At 37.4% G+C, this 24,123-nt stretch overlaps 1 protein-coding gene and 1 long non-coding RNA gene across 4 annotated transcripts in view; one reads left to right on the top strand and one right to left on the bottom strand.

The window, feature by feature from the left end:
* Positions 1-589: 589 nt before the first annotated feature.
* LOC128792731 (macrophage mannose receptor 1-like) overlaps positions 590-24,123 on the top strand; it is a 33,949-nt gene continuing 10,415 nt past the window's right edge. The window contains exons 1-20 of the mRNA XM_053951397.1: positions 590-659; positions 2,921-3,316; positions 4,497-4,670; positions 6,569-6,727; positions 7,599-7,712; positions 8,838-8,984; positions 9,927-10,109; positions 10,653-10,810; positions 11,219-11,329; positions 12,405-12,520; positions 12,933-13,081; positions 16,123-16,322; positions 16,601-16,728; positions 17,356-17,443; positions 18,004-18,139; positions 20,312-20,350; positions 20,457-20,620; positions 21,677-21,744; positions 22,156-22,256; positions 22,994-23,136. Coding sequence (XP_053807372.1) covers positions 590-659; positions 2,921-3,316; positions 4,497-4,670; positions 6,569-6,727; positions 7,599-7,712; positions 8,838-8,984; positions 9,927-10,109; positions 10,653-10,810; positions 11,219-11,329; positions 12,405-12,520; positions 12,933-13,081; positions 16,123-16,322; positions 16,601-16,728; positions 17,356-17,443; positions 18,004-18,139; positions 20,312-20,350; positions 20,457-20,620; positions 21,677-21,744; positions 22,156-22,256; positions 22,994-23,136 — 2,844 coding nt within the window. The remainder of the gene's footprint in view (positions 660-2,920; positions 3,317-4,496; positions 4,671-6,568; positions 6,728-7,598; positions 7,713-8,837; positions 8,985-9,926; positions 10,110-10,652; positions 10,811-11,218; positions 11,330-12,404; positions 12,521-12,932; positions 13,082-16,122; positions 16,323-16,600; positions 16,729-17,355; positions 17,444-18,003; positions 18,140-20,311; positions 20,351-20,456; positions 20,621-21,676; positions 21,745-22,155; positions 22,257-22,993; positions 23,137-24,123) is intronic.
* On the bottom strand, positions 17,520-23,196 carry LOC128792748 (uncharacterized). 3 transcript variants are annotated; one of them, XR_008432540.1, is made up of 6 exons: positions 23,087-23,196; positions 21,047-21,146; positions 20,377-20,478; positions 18,507-18,582; positions 18,167-18,227; positions 17,520-17,961 (listed from the first exon to the last, which is right to left on the bottom strand). It is a non-coding gene; the product is annotated as an uncharacterized LOC128792748 (long non-coding RNA). The 3 variants fall into 3 exon arrangements; XR_008432538.1 differs by lacking the exon at positions 18,167-18,227; XR_008432543.1 differs by lacking the exons at positions 18,167-18,227; positions 21,047-21,146.

The raw sequence follows: 24,123 nt of genomic DNA, 5'->3' as shown, positions 1-24,123 counted from the left end.
CTAGTAGCTGATACACTGGACAGATAAAAGGCAGATGTATGCATTTTGTCAAGTCACCGAGCAAAATTGAATTGTCCTGTGGGGGTTAATTTTTCATACTGAGATAGTCAATATTGCTCAGTGCAGTAAATTAAATCAACATATCTTTTGCAGCAGTGAAGACCTTTCTTGCTAAGAAATTAGCATATATTTTTCTCTGGGTTTCTTAGGTATATATACCTGACATTTAAGATACATCTATTTAAAGTGCACTCCCTGCTTGTCTTTGAGGGTCAGAAAGTTACAATTCCAGCACAGAACCAAGAAAGTTAAAAACAACTCAGTGGAATGATCTTGAACTGTTCAAACTTTGACACTTGCATTTGAATGGATGGAAACTTCACTTTCAGATGCAAAGTTTGAATTTTGTAATTATTTATAGATTTCAAAATACCACATGTGACAGGATATTTCCTTATTTAGAGCCCAGGGTTTTCTCTTTCAACTAAAAATCTCCAAAACCGAGAAGGAGCCAGCCCCAACTGATTCTTTAAGGACCTCTACTGCAGCAATTAATTTCATCTCATCTCCTTGTGAATAAGAAGACAGAATGAAAAACTTGACCTTTTCTACAGTTTTAGTTTTCCTCTTATTTGTTCATACTGCTTTTCAGACACTTGGTGAGTCTATTTTTTACTATCCCCTGCAAATGTGGATGTGAAAGTGGGCATCTTTGTTGCCTTGATGGTTTCTCTGGATCTTTAAGATTGTCACATAGATTTACTACTCTACATTTCATATTTCTGTTAATGGGAGTGGTCCACAGAGGTTTCCACAAAACAGATACAGAGATGTTGATTTACTTTTAAAGAGAGGGGAATATCCAAAATGGGGTAAAGCTGGGAATCAGAAGTCAGGACTGAGTCACATATGTGAATAAAGATTGCCTTTTGGGTACAACTTATTTATTGGTTATTTTTGCTACTGTAAAGTAGATGGACTTCACAGTGTGCTCCATAGTCTTTATGGGTGACTGACTCACAAAAAATGAAAAGGATAAAGTAATTTAATAGGGTGTTGCATGTGTATCTCCTAGCCTTAGCATGAGATTGTGTGGGATAAGGTGGAACTTGTGGATTGGTGTAAGGTGTAGCAATGTGGCTGAGAAGAAGCCAGTAAAAAAAAAAAAAAGGAAAGAAATATTTGAAAGTCAAGAACAGCTGTGGAATAACTACTACAGCAGTAAGAATTAAGATGACGGATACTTAAGGCTCTGAAGTTGGCCAAAGACCGACCACAGCTTCCTTTTTAAGTATGATGATAATATTCAAAGATGTGTTTACTTTATCCTTCGGTTCATGAGATTTGTGGAGTGGGGTACACGTCACAGCTTCCAAAAGCAGACATTGTTCCATGTGAGCTGTGATAGCACTACCCTGTGCAAAAAGGGGGTCTCCCACCTGCTCTGTGAGCTGGGAACCCGACCCAAAAGCAGAAACTTCAGACTTTCCAGCAAGAACTCCTATTATTAATCCAAAAATTCTATGAGGGAAATTAGCTGGTGCTTATGGGACTACATTAAGCACTTATTTACTGAGCAGTAAGAAATTAAAGACTTTATAATATTTAAAACTTTTTGCCTGAATGGACAAGGAAAGAAGAAACTAAGTCTCAGCTTCAAATTTAGATTTGTAGAAGTGAAACTCCTAAATTACTGAGCTGGTCAAAGTAATACAGGGATTTTCTGGAAGAGCTCAAGAACTATTCTTTCTGTCATACCCTCCCATAATTTCCCAGAGACTTTCTCCTCTGTTCACTACCAACATTGGCTTGCCCTAACATCCTACACTTGTCCTAAAAATTTACTTTAGAGTATGGAGGGGAATCTCACAGCCTCTTGAGAGCTATTCTCTCAGATGGATATGGCAGTCATGCTTCATCTCTGTTTCCCGGTGTGAATTTGAGGCACAGAGAGCTGAAGGGCAAAGCCTTGCCCTCCTGTTCTATAGGTCCTAGAATTTTCCTTGTAGTCCAAATTTCAATCCCTCGTGACCCAAAGCCAGTGATAGCTGCATGTTACATGACATTTTTAAGAGCATGCAGCTGTTTGCCCAGGAGGACTTGCTATGCGTGTTACAGCAGAGCAGCGGTTCTGGACAGCCCTTCCCAGCAGGGTTTACTAATCTCAATGGATTACAACATCAGGCTGCCTGTAACCCTCTGGGAGTGTTAACTATCTTGTGTGGCACTCACAATGCACAGGCATGCAGGCCCACACCTATAGTATCTATATGCTCTTCAGTGTTTGTTCTGGTGACAATGTTTGTGATTGATTGTCTGAATTATGTGGACTTCTAATGATAGATGTGCTAAGGAAAGGATGCCGGATCAAGGCAAGGTAACAAGTCACCATTACATAGTTTTTAATTAAAAAAAAAAAATCCCCAAACCATAACAGAACATGTAAATTCCAGGAGCGAGCGTCACAGAACGCTTGTTCACTAACTCTATTAAGCACAAATGTAACCCCATGCAGATGTATGTCACAGGGGCTAAATCTATAATGCATGAAAGTGATGGCCAACTTCCAAATTTTCAGTAAAGGTCTCTTTTGGAATTCTTGAATGAAATGTGCATTTCAGAAGAAGATATATTTCCATTATTATGATCACATATTTGAAGCTCTCTTTATGTAGTTTATGTGCTCTTATTCCTCTGTATTGTGTTCCCATGTATTTACTGAACTGTACTTATTTTTCCTTCCCAGAATGAAATGTGTCTTGAAAATACCATTTGATCCTTGTAAAAATTTGCAGCCTCCTGACATGAGTTTATTCTATTCTATTCTTCAGCACAGAATAAACAGCACATATTTCTCCTCACAATCTCCCCTTACCATGTGCTCACCCTAACCAGTTATTCTGAATGTTTTGTTTTACAGACAAGGAAGTATTCTTAATATTCAATGAGGATACTAAGTTATGTTTAATTGCTCAGAGTTCTGAGGCAGTCACAACAGCTGCTTGCAAGAAAAATAGTGACCTACAAAAATTCAGGTGGGTCTCTGATCATCAATTAATGAGTGTGGCATTTGCACAATGCTTGGGAGTGCCCAATAAGAGAAACCAGGCTAAAATTTCTCTGTACTCATGCAACAAGAAAAGTGAATTCCAGAAATGGGAATGCAGAAATGAAGCCTTGGCAATCCAAGGGGAAGATTTATTTCTCAGTGCTGGCCAAAAAAAAGAAAATATTGCGCTGAAAACAGGATCAGAGGCAATGGATAAATGGAGGATCTATGGAACCATGGATAATTTATGCTCTCAAAGATACGAAGGTAAAGTTTAAAGGTTATTCTTGGTGGTTTATTGAATCCACTTGTTTGCCATCAGAGATAGGGTCCTTTGATTTCTGCCCTCTTTAGCGTAATGCCAACTTATCCCCCTGAGGCAATGGTGGACTAGAGAATGATTAGTTCACAGATTCAGGCCTGTATCACTCTATCCTAGAGAAAAGCAGCTGCTTAGGTTCAGACAGAATGAATTATGTGAGAAAAATGTGCATATATTTTGTTCTTTACTTTTAAAGCAAATGTTGATGTTGGGATTTTTTAGTTGTTAGTGTTAATCACTCTTCCCAGTGGTGTCTAGCAATAACACAATGGGCAGAAACCGAAGCACACAAAGTTCTGCTTGTGTAAGAGGAAGAACTTCTTTTACCAAGCATTGGAACAGATTGTTCAGAGGTGTTGTGAAGTTTCTCTCACTGGAGATATTCAACAGTCATCTGCACACCATCCTGGGCCATGTGCTCTGGGATGGCCCTGCTTGAGCTGGGAGGTTGGACCAGATAACCCTCTGTGATCTCTTCCAACCTGAACTATATTGTGATTCTGTAGCTTTGTAATCAAAGCACTTTATTTAACTGCATACTATTACTACTGAGATTGTATTAGTATTATTGGATGAAAGGGAAAAAAATTCTAAGTTTAATACATCAATATTAAATGTAAGGAAATAATTCCATGCATAATATTTTCAGTTGCTCTAGGAGATTTCAGAGACCAAAAAATCCCACAATATTGAACCATATGAAGTGGAAGTTAAGCCAGATGATAAAAAGATAGCACTATTTTTAGAAAATTATATATGTGATAAATATATATATTATATATATATTATTATATATATATGTAATACATATTATATATATTATATATGAGATAAAAATCACTGCAGCTCTTTCATAGCTGTCTACAGCATGAAATTGCTCAATCTCTAGCTGGTATAGCTGATTGATAATACTGATAATACCCAGAAGCAAAGGGTCAATTGCAAGACCTACCAAGAGCTTCTGTGGAAGACATCGCTGGTGACAGCAGTGTTGCTGTCAATTGTCAGTTGATTCCTCAGTTACACTGGTGTAACACTTGTCATGCTTTCTCCATGTAGTCTTATTGAGAGTACAGACACATTAATTCACAAAGCTATATTAAAACATCTCTTTTGCCCCCTCAGACCTGTTTACACTGTTAGGAAACTCCAACGGAGCTCCGTGTGCCTTCCCCTTCCTGTTGAGTGGAAGATGGTACGCTGAGTGCACAGCTGCTGGCAGGTCAGATGGCTTGTTCTGGTGTGCAACAACGCCCAACTTCGATGAGGACCATTTGTATGGGTTCTGTCCAGCTGCCAGTAAGTCCCACACACTGACGCAGACCCTGTAACTCAACACTGCTACATAAATATATCAATATTGGGATGCTTTTAGTAATGCAGAAGGGAAAAACCTTACAGTGGCCTAAATTTTACTCAAAAATGTCTCTTTCATGCAATAACATTCCTGACAGAAATAACAAATTACTTACTAAAAGCCTACAGTCAGGCTGAAAGTTGTCTGGGTGTGTCCATCAGTAGTTAAGACTGAGGAAAAAAAGAGTGTACTTTAAATATGACTCTCTTCAGCATAGAATCACCTGAAAATTGAGATGCCATTCACAGTCTAATACTCACTGATATTTGTGATAGCAGTAGTCTAACCTTTTCTACCCAAGAAAAGCCCTGTTCTATATAATAAAATTGGTCTACAGTTCATGGGAGGATGTAGTTTGTTTTTTTGAAAGATATAAAGTTAAAAGATTGGCTCAAAGGTATTACTAAAAGGCTATCATCATCAGCCAACACTGTTTTAGTGTTTCAGAATATATGACAAAAATAAATGCTATCTTAACAGATAAAAGTATAGTCATGGGAGTGCAGGATAAAGAACACCAAATTACATGTTCATAAAGATATTAAAAATTCTGCCTCTAACCTAAGTTTTCAGTTCAATACCACAGAACCAGAATCACAATTTGTCATTTTGATAGGACATTGCACTGGCAAACCAAGTTCAACTCACTCTCAACCACCACCAACCACCATCATTCTGACTGATTTGGTGAAATTTATTCTCTGGTGCAATATTGCAAGCAGTAGCTTCAAAAATCCCATGACATCCTCATTAGATAAACTAGAAAACATGAAGTATTTGCCATTATAAAATTGTTGGGACATTATCACTAATATGTGAGTCTACAGTTAAAAAAAATATGTTAAAAATCTCTGAATCAGCAATAAAGAAACACAGTAAGAAATAGAAAACAGTTCCTCTAGCAAACCATTCAAGAAATTTAATGGGTTTTTTTTTTTTTTTTTCAACAAAAGAGAAATTTAGGGCAAGTTGTAATCACAGCTTATTTTAGTACTTGCCCAGGAAACAGTTTTGCTTACAGTGAGCTCTCAGAAGACAATTTCAACATTCTGGTTATCTAAAACACATGCAGACCACAAGTACAACCTCAGTTCCCTCAGCTGCTCCTGCCCGGGCCCTTCACCAGCTCTCTTGCCCTCCTCTGGATGTGCTCCAGCACCTCAAGGTGTTTATTGTAGACAGGCTCAAGACTGAGCTGAGTATTTGAGGTGTGGCCTCACCAGTGCAGAGTCAGAGGGACAATCACTGCCCTGCTCCACCTGGCCACACTGTTGCTGATACAGGCCAAGATGCTGTTGGCCTTCTTGGCCACCTGGGCACTCTCTGGTTCACATTTGGCTGGTTATCAACCAGCACCCCCAAGTCCATTTCCACTGGACAGTTTTCCAGCTGCTGTTCCCCAAGCCTATAGCATTGTAAATGTGATGAGTCATGGCATAATTTCACAAGACAAGTTTCATTACTGCAAATGTGTGCATTTCAGTTGTGTTCCAGCCAAGAATAAACCTGGGCATAGCCTATGAGCTTCTGAACAGGTTCTCAGGGTAGACAATTAACAAGACACAGTTTTGATTTATTGGCTTCTTTACAATATTATTTTTCTCCTGGAGATTATAAAATTAGAAGGGGAAAGTGCAAATAAAGGATGAAAGGCTTATCACTGATAATGTCAATGACACACCCTCTTTTCTTAACAAAGATCAAGATAACTTGTGGGTTTGAGCCTTAATTGCTCCAAAATGTTATTTCACAAATAAGCTTGCAGTTAAATTTTGCCATAACACTTTGTGTAAAATGTGTATTACAAACTCAGTTACTAAATCACCTTTCTCTCACACAGACATTGACAGATTTTGGAGTACAGATCCTTTGACAGGAACCTACTACCAGATAAACCACCAGTCAGCTCTCACATGGCACCAAGCAAGGAAGAGCTGTCAGCAACAGAATGCAGAATTATTAAGTGTCACGGAGATACATGAACAAATATATCTAAGAGGTGAACTAATAACCAAGACTCAGTATAAACTCTTTTGAAAGGTTTTGTGACTGATTACAAATGTTTCCATGCTTTAATCAAATTAGAGTGAATAGCTGATGTAAGAAAATGGTATCTATACTAATCAGAAATAACAAAATTATAGTAAATTCAGCTTTTTATCAGTGGATCTTCAGTAAATTGTGGAATTACTATTTGAAATTATTTATATTATTATTATTTTATTTTATATTTATTATATATTATTATATATTTATATGTATTTATGTTATTATTTATTTTATTTTAAAAATCTAACAATTTCCAGTTAATTAAGCAAACGTTAGCTCAAGCTCAGAAAACACCAGAAAGATACTGGAAAGGGGAATTAAAAGAAGAAACATTTCAGGAGACAGCCATTATATGGCAATTACATTATATGACACGTTCTATGATTATATTTTGTGTTAATAAATCAGTATTCTTCGTGTATATCTAATGAAATAGTTGTTTTGAAATATGATACAAATTTTATATAGACTTTATAGATTTATGCACACTGTAGAATGAAGATCCTATATCAATTTCACCACAAGCAAGACAACTTATAACAATATTAATAATAGAAATTCAGTCTTTCCATTTTCAAAGCTTATTGTTTATATATAACTGTAGAATAACATTAAGTTCAGATAAACTAATAAGTAAAATAACCTTTTTCAATTCTCTACTCTTCATCTGCAGAAAAAAAAACCTCTGACTTTATTACCAGTAAACATGAATTCTGTACTGAACTTAAAAATCGCTAGGCAAATTTACTCTCTTCTAAACTTTGGAAATGCTAAGTTTTCCTAGCAACTCTCATTAGAATTAAATTCTTTTGATTATCTAGATTTGATTGACAGCAAGAGATCCTCTCTCTGGATTTGGCTTAACAGTCTGAATCTCAACAGTGGCTGGCAGTGGAGTGGTGGCTTTCCCTTCAGATACTTTAACTGGGCACCAGGTAGTAATCTTTTTAAACAATTTTTGGAACTACAACCTGAGAATTTTGCTTTTCTTCACTAGATATAACTCATGGAATTTCAAGTCGAAGACCTAAATAATCTCATCTCCTATCAGAGGCAGATAAAGTAAAATGCACTAGTTAAGCTGTATCCTACTGGGAATGCCTTCAAGTCAGTGAAATCCTCTGTGTCTCTACAACTTTCACAGGGTTATCAGACCCTGCATCCTGCAAGGACTCAGCTGCCAGAGAGCATTGCTCTTGCAAAGCCTTCCTCTTCACTTCTTATGCTTTTTACTCTTCTCTCATTCAAGAGTTCATGGCATTGACAGCTTGTCTTTGAAAGGCAATTATTGTCATGGCAACAGCTAGTTGCAGCAAATTCTGAATAAATGCAGACATAGTCCAACTTTCAGCCTTCCCAAGACTCAGAGATGCCACCTGCTTTTACCTGGCACAGAAGATGAAGGGAAAGCCCAGAGTTGCTGAGTCTGGTGGAAGATTTTCTACCTTTTGTTGCGGTCAAATTCCTCAAGCTTTGCAGGGCTAAGAGGGTGGCTCTCAGGTCACTCTGCCCACAGCCCCAAGGCTCCTGTATCCCCAAGCAATGGCTGTGGGCATGATTTAATCTACACACTTCCAGTTCAGTGCAGAATTAAGTTGTAACTTTTGTGAGGACTGGGGAAAAGAAGGAATTCATCATACTGTGGGCCTCTCTGAGAAGAAAACACTGACCATTCCCCAGGGATAGTGGTCCTCTGGAAAAACTCTGGGGGTGTTGGTGGAAGAGGCAGGCAGAGAAGAGACAGCAATTGTGAGGGAATGTCAGGAGGTTCTGCTTGCAGCAAGGAGCAAATCTGCATTCAAATTCCAAAGGGACATGCAGAAAGGACCACTACTCTGTAATCAAATGTGTGAATTATGCAATAAGCATCAAAAGAAATATTTTGATGGGTACTTCTAAATTACATTTCCTTATCTCTGGTAGAAAAATAATTGTAGGAGTGAAATCATGCGCCCATAATTGACACATGAAAAGGTGATAACCTTTAGTAAATTGCTCCTTTTGCTGCTGACATTAACCCTGTGCTACATAAAAATAATTTGTGTTTTTATCCCATGAAGGAAGCCCTGAACCTGAGTCTGAAAAACTCTGTGCAGTACTAAACCCCAGAAGAGATGCTAAGTGGGAAAATCAGCCATGTGAGCTGAAACTTGGCTATATCTGTAAAAAGGAAACATCTGCAAAGGATCCTTCAATTCTTCCATCGGGTATGTCAAGCAAATAAAAAACCTTTTGATAAAGGCATAATTTGTGTCACTAAAGTTAAATTTAATGGCTATTTAAAATAAAAAGAGAAAGCAAGCATTGAAATTTGTTTTTCTGCTATGATGACAGGTACAGAACAAAGCATATTGTTATTTCTTTAGCAAAATATATTTAAATACTGAAAATGTTCCTGGAGCCCACTAACCACACAAGCATTTTTTACTTTATGTTATTGTTCACAATTCCGGAGGCACTGGGTTAAGCCATAGAGTTTCATGAAAGTATCATGGTCTGCATGGACATGAAAATAAACTTAGAGATGCTTCACCCTTCCTGCAGTGCATTCTAATGAAAACACTGAGGTTTGTCACAGAAGCCTTGGGAAAATGGCATCAGTAGGCTCAGAGTAAATTCTTGATTGCAAAAAGATGGCAATCTTTTTAGATATCTATAAATATTGCTAAAATTTTGATCTAGAAAGATGGCAGAAAAGAGCTTCCTTTGGACCACTTTTCTACAATACTTCTCTTGGGTTTATTTTGTGAGGGTTGGCATGGAAAGCCATGTGTGCAGAGAATTACTTGTGCTGAAGTAATAATGCCTTTCCTTTATGAAATATAAAAAATGTAATTGGGTGGGGTATATTGTGTGGAAATGCTGTACATGAATTCTTCTGACCAGTGAATACTTCACATTAGTGAAGCCCAGTAACAACTGGCTCCACTGTTTTCCTATTTTGTATAAATGAAGTTTGCTTTCTGCAAGAGTACCATGAGCAGCAACATACAGACTAAAATATATGTGTGAGGAATGAAGTACTGCTTATCTGTTACCACCTCCTTTTCATTCTAATTGGTTAATTAGCTAAATATTAAATGTAATTGCAATTATTCTAGACTTCAGTTTGCACCATTTAAAAGCTTGAAATATCTATTGATTTTGAGGGGATGTAGAGTCTGTTAAATGCCCAGAAGAATGGCTGCCCTATGGAGGTCACTGTTTCATGGTTCATAGAGACCCCAAAGAATGGAGAGAAGCCCTAATTTCCTGCAATAAGAGCAATGGTGACCTGGCTAGTATCCACAACCCTGAGGAGCATGGCTTCGTATTGTCTCAGCTTGGCTACAGTGAGTATTTCTACAGGGCAGTGTTTGGTACAAACAGAGAACTGCACTACTAGAAATATTACAGGACTTAAATAAAATAATTCTTTCTTACTTTTCATGAATATTTATAGGGAAGGTCACAGATCTATAGGTTAGAAAAACTTGAAAGCCAAAAACATACAAGAGGAGTCATTATGGTCTTTTAATTTTCATTTTAATTCTTTTCATTTTGATTTTCATTTGTTTTTCACTGCATGAAATAGCTTGAAGGAAATAACAGCTCTAGTCACTGCAGCATTTGAGTGGATTATCTGCATCAGACACCTCGTAGCTGTAGATACAGTAATGTACTTTACTGATAAAACTGACAAATCTAATTTCCTACTGGTATCTCATTTTTAACTTCTTGAAAGAAAAATGAGAATTACATTTTAAAATAAACTCTGTCTTTTAATACAGATGAATTTGCATTGCAACATTGCAATTTCAGCTCATCTCCATAAAATCTTGCTCCTATGGACTGTTTCAACTAGGGTAATAACACAAATGAATTCCTGTCCTTAGGAGCTGTGGATGAGCTGTGGATTGGCCTGAACGACCTCAAAATTCAAATGTACTTTGAGTGGAGTGATGGGACTCCTGTGACATATACCAAGTGGTTGCCTGGAGAACCAACCCATGAAGTCACTGGCCAAGAAGATTGTGTCATTATGGCAGGAAAGGTAAATCATTCCACATGAATCATACAGTACAGCACTGCACTATTTGACTTTAGGTTACATTTCTAGGGAGATTTTTAATGCGACTTAGTATACTTCCTAAGTTGCATAGAATCGAAGAATGTTATCTTTATTCACTCAGACATATGGTTGTTCTAAATTAAATGAAATTCCATATAAATAGTAAATGTTCCTATCTGATTGTGAGTGTATATTACATGCCAATTAATCCTTAACAGTCTGGCAGTGCCACTTAGCTTAACATAACCTCACCTCCAAGCTCAAATACCTGGAATCCACTAAAAAGTACAGATATTCACATTGAAGCAGTACTTTGAAAAGAATGATAATGTTTCTAATGTAAAAAGGTTCTGCCTCACTGTTTTTCACCCCTTCCCAAACTGCAACTAGGATGGATACTGGGCAGACAGTGACTGTGACAGGAAGTTAGGCTACATCTGCAGAAGTGACCCACTACAAGGAGTTTCTGGAACACCAAAGACTGATCCTGCCTGCCTGAAGGTAAAGAAAGCATAACCAAGAATCTGCTTAGCAAAATTTCACAAGCTCCTCTTGACACTGAAATGATTTTTTTTTTCCTTCCCTAACAAGTGTTATTCCAGAACAAATTCAGGGTGATAATTTTCACTACATTCCCATATGAGGAATAAGTCAGACCTATTACCTCTCAGAACTTTCTGTGAAAGGGGCTAAAGCCAATTCTGTGGTTGTCTGCATGTCTTTTATATTGTTCTGCAACCATCTGTGGTTATTGAACATGTAGTAGGGACTGGTAACAATTCTGGACTAGGCAGCATGATGCAAGATGATGACAAATCTCACTACCGAAGCCAAATCAAAACAATAAAATCCTTCTTATAAGTGAATTTGTTTTGAACAAGTTATCCTACCACTTTTTCCCCTTCTTTTCCCTCTTTATACTTTTCTATTTACTCCTATTCTATATTTAGTAGTCTTCCCCACAAGCCCATATGGGGAACAGAGCTGAGACTCATTGTGCTCAATGGAGTTAAGCAGCAGCCAAATACTGAACACAGAGTTTATTTGCCTTTCTTGGATGCAGCAAGCAAATCTTGAGATGGCATAAAAGGGAAAAGTGACTTGTAATTCAGCTGTAATTTTGAGAATTTTGCTCTTCAGTGGTTTCTATGTTACCTCTTCAGTCAGACTTTTTAGGTGACCTGATGTATTAAATCAATTAATTAGTCTATTTACTGTTCCTTTAGCCTCAAAAACATAAGAAACTTGAATCAGTATCTCTATTATAATATAGACTATTCTTTTTTTGTTCCAAGCAAAGTATAATTTTATTCATCTCTGTGTCCCTCTGATGTTTTTACCAGTAAAAATTTATCCATTTTTGTCAAAAGAAGTGAGACTCATGGGTATTAAATCTCTTCTTTCTGCCCTGAATGTTTGCTAAGCTGAATTTCCATTGGTACACTGGAATTCAAATTTATACATAATAGTGTTAAGTTATATTAAAAATATGTTGGCCTATGTGTATTCATTGAAATTCAAGTACTAGAACATATGTTGGTTTTAACTGGAAGTTTATTTCGTGTGTTCTTGGCAGGGTTGGGAAAGATATGGTTTTTACTGTTACCTGATTGGACATACCTCTGTAACGTTTTCAGAAGCAAAGAAAACCTGTGAAAGGAGCAATGGTTATTTAACAAGTATAGGAGACAGGTATGAAAGGATTTTAAAATTGTATATCTGATGCAATAATACTGGAATTTTAAAAAATAGTTGAAAACTTTTTGAAAAAAAAAAACAAAACAGAATATCCTTTTTCTGAAGAAGAAAAAAAAGAATAAACACAGTATGGTTTTCTTACTAAAAATAATTTACACATTGATGTTTTCTACTACTTTACTTTGAAAGAACAGAGAACAGCAACTTCAGCTATGTAAGGGATAGTTTTTCAGTATAGCACAACTTCACCCCCTATTGCAGCTGGGACCCAGTTAAACAACACATTCCTCATAAGAGGAAATTTAATGGAAAATCTATTCATTCTAGCTGTATGAAGTTTGGATGCTGAGGAGTGGAAGATAGAAGGAAAGCTAGGCTTAATCCCATCTGACTCCTGTCATTTCAGATATGAGCAAGCCTACCTGACCAGCCTCACTGGTCTGAGCTCTGAGAAGTATTTTTGGATTGGTCTCTCAGACATGGAAGAGCAAGGGATTTTCAAGTGGGTGACTGGTGAAGGTGTTCTGTACACAAACTGGAATGCAGCAATGCCTGGTACTCTACTGATGCCAAATGATTTTTGCCTTTTTATATATTCTCTGTATTCTTTACACATATATTTGTTATATATATATGGTAGCTTATTATGGTATTAGAAGCTAGTCCCAGTGCTTTTCCCTATCTTTTCCCTATCTAGAAGGACAAAACATATTCCAGAGCTCCAAGCCCCGGGGGGTACAAGGCCCCTATCCTATCTTGCTTTTTTTCTGGGAACCAAGGCTGAAAAAATAGCTCTTCAAGATATATTTTCATAAACAAAGTTTAGTTTCTGTCTGAGGGGGAGGATGTTCATAAATCTATGGGCCCAGAGGGGATCCATCCCAGGTTGATGAGGGAGCTGACAGATGAGCTTGTAAAGCTGCTCTCCATCACTTACCAACAGTTCTGGCTCACTGGTAAGAATCCAGATGACTGAAAGCTGACCAGTGTGACGCCCATTCACAAAAAGGGTGGGAAGGAGGATCCTGGTAATTATAGGCCAGTTAGCCTGACCTCAGTGCCCAGTAAGGTAATGGAGCAGTTTATATTGTCATCACGCAGCACTTACAGGATGGCCAGGGTATCAGACCCAGCCAGCATGGGTTTAGGAGGGTTAGGTCGTGTTTGACCAACCTGATCTCCTTTTATGACCCGCCTGGTGGATGCAGGAAAGGCTGTTGATGTTGTCTGTTTGGACTTCAGCAAGGCCTTTGTCACTGTCTCCCACAGAATACTCCTGGAAAAGCTGGCAGCCCATGGCTTGGACAGGAGCACTCTTTGCTGGGTTAGGAACTGACTGGATGGCCGGGCCCAGAGAGTGGTGGTGAACGGTGCTGCATCCAGCTGGGGCCAGTCACCAGTGGTGTCCCTCAGGGGTCTGTGGTGGGGCCAGCTCTGTTCAATGTTTTTATTGATGACATGGATGAGGGGATTGAGTCGTTCATTAGTAAGTTTGCAGACTACACTAAGCTGGGAGCATGTGCTGATCTGTTGGAAGGGAGAAGGGCTCTGCAGAGAGACCTGGAACAGTTGGATGAACGGGCAGAGTCCAGTAAGATGAAGTTTAATAAGTCCAAGTGCCGAGTCCTGCATTTGGGCCACAATAACGCTCTGCAGCGCTATGGCTGGGGACGGTGTGGCTGGACAGTGCCCAGGCAGAAAAGGACCTGGGGGTACTGGTCCACAGCTGGCTGAACAGGAGCCAGCAGTGTGCCCTGGTGGCTGGGAAGGCCAACAGCATCCTGGCCTGTATCAGGAATAGTGTGGCCAGCAGGACCAGGGAGATCATCCTTCCCCTGTACTCGGCACTGGTGAGGCCACACCTTGAGTGCTGTGTCCAGTTCTGGGCCCTCAGTTTGGGAAAAACGTTGAGAGCTTGAGCGCACCCAGAGAAGGGCAACGAGGCTGCTGAGGGGCTTGGAACACGAGCCCTATGAGGAATGGCTGAGGGAGCTGGGGCTGTTTAGCCTGGAGAAAAGGAGACTCAGAGGTGACCTTATCACTCTGTACACCTTCCTGAAAGTGGTTTTAGTCAGGTGAGGGTTGGTCTCTTTCTCCAGGCAGCAACTGACAAAACAGTCTGACAGTCTCAAGCTGTGCCAAGGGAAATATAGGTTGGATATTAGGAAGAATTTTTTCACAGAAAGAGTGATCAAGAACTGGAATGGTCTGCCGGGGGAGGTGGTGGAGTCATCATCCCTGGATGCGCTTAAAAAAAGACTGGATATGGCACTCAGTGCCATGGTTTAGTTGAGGTGTTAGGGCATGGGTTGGACTCAATGACCTTAAAGGTCTCTTCCAACCTAGTGATTCTGTGATTTAGAGAGGGTTGAACTAAGGGATATTACCTCACTTCTTATGTCTCTTATTGGTGATTTTTGTAAATTATGTTAATTTGCTAAACTTGTAAAACTGTATTCACCCTGTGGTGGGGTGAGAATTTTGTGGGCATTTTTCATATCTGTCCCTGAAAGAGACCGGCCTTTATATTACCTCCTATACTAATATTATCTCAAAAGTATGTTGTTTCATTTCTAGGCTCTTTAAGGCATCGCTACCACTGGACTAAATATATACTACTACGGAACTCTCTGTGTTCCCTAATTCTAAACTGTTTTCTAACTTTGATGATGACACATATGAACATTCTGTCTTTGAAACTAAAATGTCTTTGATGTACTTGGTACGAGTGAGGCTGCAAATCAAATCCTGGGTTCAGTTTTGGGTCCCTCACTAGAAGAAAAATATGGAGATGCTGCAGCGTGTCCAGAGAAGGTCAACAAAGCCGGTGAAGGGTCTGGAACATGAGTCTAACAAGGAGTGACTGAGGGAGCTGGGTTTTTTTAGCCTGAAGGAAAAGAGGGTCAGAGGAAACTTTATCACTTTCTACAACTGCCTGAAAGGATGTTGTAATGAGGTGGAGATCAGGCTTGTCTCCCAAGTAACAAGTAATACGGGAAGAGGAAATGGCCTCAAGGTGCATCAGGAGAGCTTTAGGTTGGATACCAGGAAAAGTTTCTTCACAGAAGGAATGCTCAGGCCTTGAAATGGACTGTCCAGGGAAGTGGTCGAGTCACCATCCCTGGAGGTCTTTACAAGATGTGAAGATGTGTAGATGTGACACTGGTGGTTTAGTGGTAGGCCTGGTGGTGCTGTGTTAATGGTTGGACTCTACAATCTTACAGATCTTTTCCAACCTAAATCATGCTACGATTTTCTATTATGCCATGAAAATATTTATTTCCTGACTCCTCATTTTTTCCAAGAGCAAAATCAAACTGAGCGGAAAGGATGAAATCCCTTCCAGCCTCGGCAATGAGCTGCCAAAGCCTTGCCATGAGTGGCAGAGGAAAGAGGCGGGCAAGGAGCTGTTCATGCACTCAAAGGGAAGGGATGATGATGAAGGACTTGCTGGTTTCCTCTTTTCACAAAGCTCCTTCTCTGAGTGGACACTACATTTAATATTTCAAATAGTCTTCTGTAAATTAATTACATGAGCCATAAAATGTTGAGCCTCTTTAAAAAACATTTCAACTTTCTTTTTTTATCTCATAAAGGGAAGGAAGCTGGTTGTGTTGCCCTTAGGACTGGAAATGTAGCTGGACTATGGGACGTTCAGAACTGTGAAGTAAAGGCAAAATTTCTCTGCAAAAAATTAGCTGAAAAAGTCACTGTTCCTGCTGCTTCTGAAACAGTTTCTGATTCCAAATGTCCCCTGGGTTGGGATACAAGCAATAGCACTAATTCATGCTTCAGAGTAAGTATTGTTTCTTGCCATAATCCTACCTGGGAAACAGGAGAGCACCAAATAGATAAGCAATCTAAATATCACAGAATGGGACAATGTAGCAAGCTTTTACACAACTATTCAAATATCACTGCAGTTTTCACTCTATCAGTGATAAGTAAGGTTATCCAATTACTTTTGAATCCATATTATAATGGATAACTGTAATGGAATGGTTACTCATTTTTCTTATGCAAGGCGACCAGCAGATTTATGTTTAGCACACTGAAAACACAGTGTTTTCACAGGGCTTTGTGAGAGAAGAAGACCAAAAGAAAACATGGTTTGAAGCCCGAGATTTCTGCAGAGAAATAGGAGGAGACCTGGCTGCCATTAGAAATGAAGAAGAGCAAACAGTGATAGAAAACTTAATAAAGTAAGCAAGCAAACTGTCTAATAATTGCTATTTTGGTGTAACAACACATGATACATTAATAAATAATGGTACTGTTGTTTTGCTCCTGAGATAATTATTTTAAAATCTATCTGGTTTTCACCATAACAATAAGAGAAATAACTGTGAAAATGTCTCATACGAGCAATGTTTTCAAAGAATTTTTGGAGCTCCTAAAATGTGTCATAACCTACAAACATTTTAAATTCAGATAAGAAACAACCCAACAACAGAATTTATTGAATGTTTCTCCACAGACCCTATTCTAAGTTTGTTTGCAAATCATTTTGAAACCAAATTTTGTCTTCCAATAGCCTGAACATTTTATTTCTGAGAAAAAACCCACAATAATCACAACATCAATGTAGAAAACCAACATGCTGTGGTTACAATACAACCATTTGCAAAGAAGGAAGTTTGCAAATGGTTGTATTTGAACTTCATGTACTTGCCAATGGAAGTTTGCTGACCAACAGTACTTTTTATTTTTAAAATTTCTGGACTGAAGTGTTCAATAAGTGTCAGAGTTATTGTCCCACGTAACTTTTAAAATTGAGCAGAGCTAACAACATATATCCTCTTCCACTGTACATTTTTTTCACACTCTAGAAAGAAATCCCCATCATTTCAGCCTTTCTGGATAGGTTTGCAGTGTTTGGATCCTGACGGCGGACTTTCCTGGAGTGATGGTTCTCCGGTGAGTGTTTCACCATCCCAGTTTCCTTCTGTTTTGACATTTTTCTGTTGGAGAAATTTCCATGACTGGTGTGTATAAAAAGTGTATAAGAATTTCCAAAAATGTCTATTTTGCAAATGGGTAACTCTGAATCATTATTCTTCATACCAGATTGGAAAAAAAACAAAATAAAACCTGAGGTTATACCATCACAAAAGTGATAAGACAAAGGACTACTTTCAGCTACAGATATTATCCAAGTCACACATATATGAGAAAGGTCTCTCCTGACTATAGTTGGTTTCTGGTGATAAATTGCCATGTTCCTTTTTCCTGTTTTATTTATAATGTCATTTGATTCCAGTTTTTATGGGACTTCTACAGTCTGTTAGATGCTGCATAAACTCAGAGCTTTCCTCTTGCAGTGTTTGTAATTACTTTAGTAGCTCACATTGGCTTCACAGACAGAGAAGGAGGAAAAGGAGTGTTTGGAAACGTTTGCTTTACTTCTCATTCCTTACAGAGTACAGTTTTTCCTCCTGTAGATTAAATAAAAAGCACAGGGTTTTTTTTCTCTGTAGGTGAATTATAAAGCAAGAGACTATTTTTACGATACTGCATTTCAAGATTGTGGAGCAATCAGTGAAAACCCTTCCTTGTCATGGATTAAGGAGCACTGTGAATACAGTCATAACTGGATTTGTGAAATAAAGAAAGGTAGGTTACCTTTTACTCTAAACTCACCTTAGGAAGAAATTCAAGCTGAATCCATTCCATCATAACAGGAAGCTCTACAAGTAACATACTGGTAGAAAATTTTGTTGATTTCACAGGAATTTTGCACACAGAAAAGTAGGTCAAGACATATAAATATCTTCAGAATACAAGATTTCAGCTGTTAACCATACACTTTTTTTTCATTATAAAAAGCACATTCCATGATAACCTTTAATAAAATTACACTTTTTATGTAATTGTGTAATAATATGATTAAAATAAAAAAAATATGAAAGAAAATATAATATATATATATTTAATATTAAAAAAAAAAGAAAATATGGTGAAAGCAATCCTAAGAGCTTACCTTGCAATATTCACTGCTCTGTACAAAAGCAAATTTTTGCCAAAACAGAAATTCTGTCTGAGGGAGGAAGAGAGGACTGCAATTCAAAGAAAAAAATATAAAAAGAAAAATATTATTTTGAATATCCATATCCTTTGTGAAGTGAAACTTCACTCCTCTGCTCAGATGTTGGTACACAACAGCACAATACTCACCTACTCTAAATTAAACAACACTACCAGCATCATAGAATCACTGTTTTTGTAAGATGACATGTAAAGACAAGCCTGTAACAACAGGTCTGCTGTAACAAAAAGATGGCAATGAAAGCTTCAAAATACTTTAATATAGTTTCACATCTTCATCACATACTAGTAGAAAAATCTCTACTTCCTTTTTTTCTCAGCTACTGTTGGGAAAAATATTCAGTGAAATTAGAGAGGAATAGCTACGTGTTGGGCTACATATTTTCCTTCCCACAGTAACAGCAATATTCCTTTGGTGGCTCCCTGGGCTCCTTCACACTAGCTTCAATTACTACTTTTCTAAAAAACATAATTTCTGTGCTGCTGAATTATTTAAAACAATTTTCTAACCAAGGCACATAGTCTCAGCTTCTCATACTTATAAAGTAATAATCATAGACCTCTATCTCAGAGAGATGTTGTGAAGATATTTTTCCTGTTAAGCTCCTTTGTGAGTTCTCACCTGCATAATCACCACAGCTAAAAATCATTAGCAAAGTGTCAATAGTAGTTGTTTACTGTTAATTAGTAGTAGCATATGAATGGCAGAAATTACAGCCTGAAGAAATTGCCATCATAAGTCAGCAGTGCATAATGGCATGCTGAAATAGACAGAATACTTCATACTTGCAGAGCAGATATATTAGGGTTTTTTTTTTTTAATCTTGTAGCCATTTTCTTGTTTAGCTTGTAACCAACCATACAATGGATTATTTTTAAAAGCTGACCTTGTTTTTAACTCAAGCATATGTTCACACACTTAATAAAATGTAATTATACATAGAACAACACAAACATTGCAATAAATTCCTGTGAGAAAAAAAACACGGAATCACAGAATGGTTTGAGTTGGAAAGGACCTTAAAGATCATCTAGTTCCCCAACCTTTGACCATGTTGCTCAGAGCCCCATACAGATGGCCTGGACATTTGTATAGGTGACATTTGTTTTACATTTTTATAGCTCTTGGCCTTACATGTTTAGAGAAACATTTCTCAAATATCACACTTCATGTGATAAGGAACTTTTTTGTTTAAATTTTTAAAAAAATGGTAATGTAATTCTTGTCAAAGCAGCTACACAGAAAAAAGTTTAACTAATAAATAAATACTAATAAAATGTTAAATATAAATAATAAATATAAATTATAAATATATGTAAAAAAGCAAAACTTTGTTTAGTATTTGAATTTCTTGTTCAAATACCACACAATGTCTGTAAAGAATTGTTCAAAGTCTACCAATGTTGGAGTTTTTTCTCTATTTAATGTTCTTTCAAAGACAAAGTCATTCAGAATAACTTCAGCCATCCAAGTTAGGCAATATTTAAGATGTTCAAGATGCACTTATCAAAAATCTACCAAGACAGAGATGTAGGCCTGCAATGCATCTTTTATTCCCCGAGCATCCATTCTTAACTTTGCACCGAAGAGACTATATAAATATATTCTGCATTGAATATGTAAAATGTGAAAAGTTAATAGACATTAAAATAATTTTCATTAATTTAACACTTATGTGTTCCAAACACAATGTTTGGGAAATATTTTACATCATCTTTTTTTATCCCATTTCATTACAGGGACACGCTTGAAACCAGAACCTCTGGGCCCTTCTACCAGTAAGCTTCTGTTTATTTTCACTTACCTAAAGGGTGATGCGATGTAACACCACCAGCTTTGTGTAAGAACTGAGACGAATGTAGAGATTTCTCTTCTGTGTTCCAGCATATGAAGTCACAGAAGATGGCTGGATTGTAAAAGGAGACAAACAATATTTTTTCAGCCCAGAAAAGACCTCTATGGATAAAGCCAGAACATTCTGCAAAAACAATCATGGAAATCTTGCTACTGTTGGAAATAATAGTGAAAGAAAATTTTTGTGGAAATACGTAAGGGGAGATTTTGTTATGTTATACACTACACGGCTCATATACCCTTTGTACATATCCTCTGCTTGTGAAGTACAGAAGAATGTGCTTGTTGCATAATATTACCACTTTTACCAAATATTACAACTACTAAAATTTTATTAGGATTAGGTTTAATTATTCTATGAAAAAATACTATGAAATGAATCTTCACTTTAGGAAAAAAAACATGTAAAATAATTTGATGTTTACTAGGATGGGTATATTCTTGTCCATTCTAGTCTGAATGGAGTTCTGAGCAAATACATAGGGAGCAATGAACAGGCAGGGTAGGTGTATTCTCAGAGTTTTCTGATAGGGTGGCTGCCTCTACTCTGAATATCATATACTACAACACAGTGTTGCATAGATGTGAGGTAACTGCCAGCGTAGCTTGGATGGTCCTACCTGATGGTCATGTCGCTCTCCAAAACAGCTTTTCAAAGAAAGGCTTAGACTGGTCCAGGTTAGACTGATCATTCCAACAATCCTTCATGGATTAGTTTTCCTGTACCATGACCAAAGCACAGGAGGGGAATGCTGACAACTTAATAGCATGGATGGTACCTCAAACCTCAGCCATAATCCTGCTTGGTTTGCTAATACCAACACAACCACACAATCACCTTTCTGAGACACACTACTAGATGTTTGCTTTTATAGTGTGGGAAAGGATATGACAGGAGGAGAGCTCAGACAGTTTGAGGCACAAGAATTCCATAGCTGCTTACAATCAGGAAAGTATCAAAAATTTTATACTTAATGTTTTTCTCAAGTCTTATGACTTTTTCTTTTTAAAATGAGAACAGAACTTTAAAAGCTTTGATCATACCAGTAATTCAGCCAAAAATGGGAATGTATCAACAAAAATGATAATAAAGCAGAACTATAAGTTGTATGGTATCTCAGGTGACTGTGCACAATCATTTAAAGAATATGTATTCATTTTGTTGCTTCCATAGCACAATATTTACACCTTTTTTCATTAGATGACTAATAAATATTATAAAACACTAATTAAAATATTTTTATGTTTAGATCTTAAAAAATGGCAAATTGAACTCATATCTCATAGGATTAATCCAGAATGCTGATCAACAGTTCAGGTAGGTAAATAGACTACATCAAGATCCATAACGAGCAGTTGTAGGAGTATTGTACTGCCCAGAGTTCCTTCTGGAGGAACTACTGCAAAGGAGTTAAATGAAGATTCAGAGAGTGATAATGCTTGTTGAAATGTGTGCTCTCCCTTGGTTAAACTACACTGTACAAACACAGTTCTAAATGGAATTTTTGTATGCTATGAATATGTCGATAATATCTGTTAAAAATAAAGGTATTATTGTCTTTGACTTGATATGCAGGGATTTCATTATATAAGGTCTTTTAGTCCTAATGGAATCTTAATTTACAGAGATATTCAGCTGTAATTTTTCAAAAATATTTTTAGTATGTTAAGGAAGATTTTTCTCAACTGTTTCATGGACATTGTCTCAGCAACCATTACTGTTTTTCAGCTGGATGAGTGGAAGCCCAGTGCACTATGCAGCTTGGGCACAGGGTGAGCCCAACTTTGCACTAGCTCAAGAAAATTGTGTGGTTTTAAATAAAAAAGATGGTGAGTTACACAACTATGGCTTTTAAAGTAATTTTATGGCTGCTGCTCTTCCAATGTTTATTTAAAATCTCTTGTCAATTTTCACCCATTCTTTACCAGAAATCTTGAGAAACATTCATTATAAAGAATCGTTGTTATATCTGAGTTTTTTTCAGGGGCAATATTATCCATAAAATTGGAGTGTAAGAAATTGATTTTAATGGGGAATGCAATGGCAATTTCATCACTGATGTTTCAGCTTCACAAAGAAAATGTTCAATTCAAATCAACAGCAATTATTTTTTAAAATCATTATAATTAGTTAATAGTGAATTGAAAATATTTCCAAATAATAGAAAGTATTTGAATTTATAATAACAGTTTTATATTTTATTTTTTAATAATTAGATAATATTTTTAGTAATAAGAGAATAGTTAGCAAAAGAATAGAACGTATACAGAGTTTCACATTCTATAGTGCTTTCACTGATTAGGCATTACTTGACACTTGCATCTTTCAGTGCAACAGACTTGTTTGGGAAGGTTTCACTGAGAGGCCATCTCATCTGGCCACCTCCCCCAGTCACAGCAGGACCAAAGTGCCTCTGTATACAGAGACAATGGGAGGCAGAGTTGAGCTAATGCAGGTTTTCCCACATTCCCAGGAAGATTGCTTCTGAATTTCAGAAACTAGTTCACTTTCCCACAAATTTCAATCTTATTCAGTGTCTTAGTCCCTTAACTTTAATTGATTTCAGGCTTGTGGAATGATGTCAACTGTGGTTTTTCCAATGGCTATATCTGTGAGAGGCACAGAAGTTTTATAAATGCAACCTTTCCTTCAGTAGTACCTTCAGCTCCTGGAGGATGTCCTACAGATTGGATTTTATTTAAAAATCAGGTATGATACTTTCATCTAAGCACAATGATATTACTGTTTGGGAAGGTACTTAAAATATACCAGAGGCCTTTTGTCAGTTGACAGTTTTGTCAGTTGCATTAAAAAACGAACCCATTGGCTAATTACTGCAAAATGGTGGTTTTACAGATGTTTGTTTTCTTGAGAAGCGGTCACCTGAGGCAAACTGGGAAAACTTTACATTTATTACAAAATATTACATTGTATATATGTTTCAAAGAACTCGATTAATCTGAAAGCCCTGGGCGTAGCACAAAATCAGTCATTTGAGATGGAACAAATCAGAAATAAGGCAAAGTTTTTCTGAGCAGGCTTCAGTGCAATGCTTGCCTCTTCCCAAAAGGGACAAACTTGATGTGCTTAATAAGCAAGGGTTCTCTTTTCTAATATATACAACATTGTTATCATTGTATGATACCCACAGATATCACACCAGGTGAGTTGATGCCAAGTTACAGTAATCAAAATTATTATTTTCCACAAACCTTGCAAGATAATTCTCTGACTGTGCTACTGGCATGACAGAGCAGAGGGTGAGCTGCAAACATGGAGAGGGCACATGAGGCACACTGGTAATTATCAGAACATTTGAGGGTGAATATGTATTGGTAATGTGACAGCTACACCGTTTTTAAGAAATTAGTCATACTCTTCCATTAATAAGAGAGCTGTATAATGAAGAAGGCTGAATAGACACAAGAATACACTGACCACAGACACTAGGTCAAAAAGGGTTTTCAGGAAGTTCCAGCAATTCCACACCTGGGCTGGGTATTTCCTACAGAGTTATTTAGCACTTTTACTTGTGGTGGTGTATGGCTTCTCAAAATCTCTGAGTTAGTTAAAACATTAGATTCTCATCAGACTCCTACTGTGGTTTGTAAATAGCTATTTGAGTTTTGTTGTAACTTTCTCAATACCTTGCAGGAAGACAGAGAGCAAATTTAAAACTTGTAAATGGTTTTGACT

The sequence above is a fragment of the Vidua chalybeata genome, chromosome 1 (assembly GCF_026979565.1).
Source record: "Vidua chalybeata isolate OUT-0048 chromosome 1, bVidCha1 merged haplotype, whole genome shotgun sequence".
Classification (NCBI taxonomy): Eukaryota; Metazoa; Chordata; class Aves; order Passeriformes; family Viduidae; genus Vidua; species Vidua chalybeata.
Note: the sequence above shows the minus strand (reverse complement) of the source record. Positions and strands in the feature narration are given on the sequence as shown.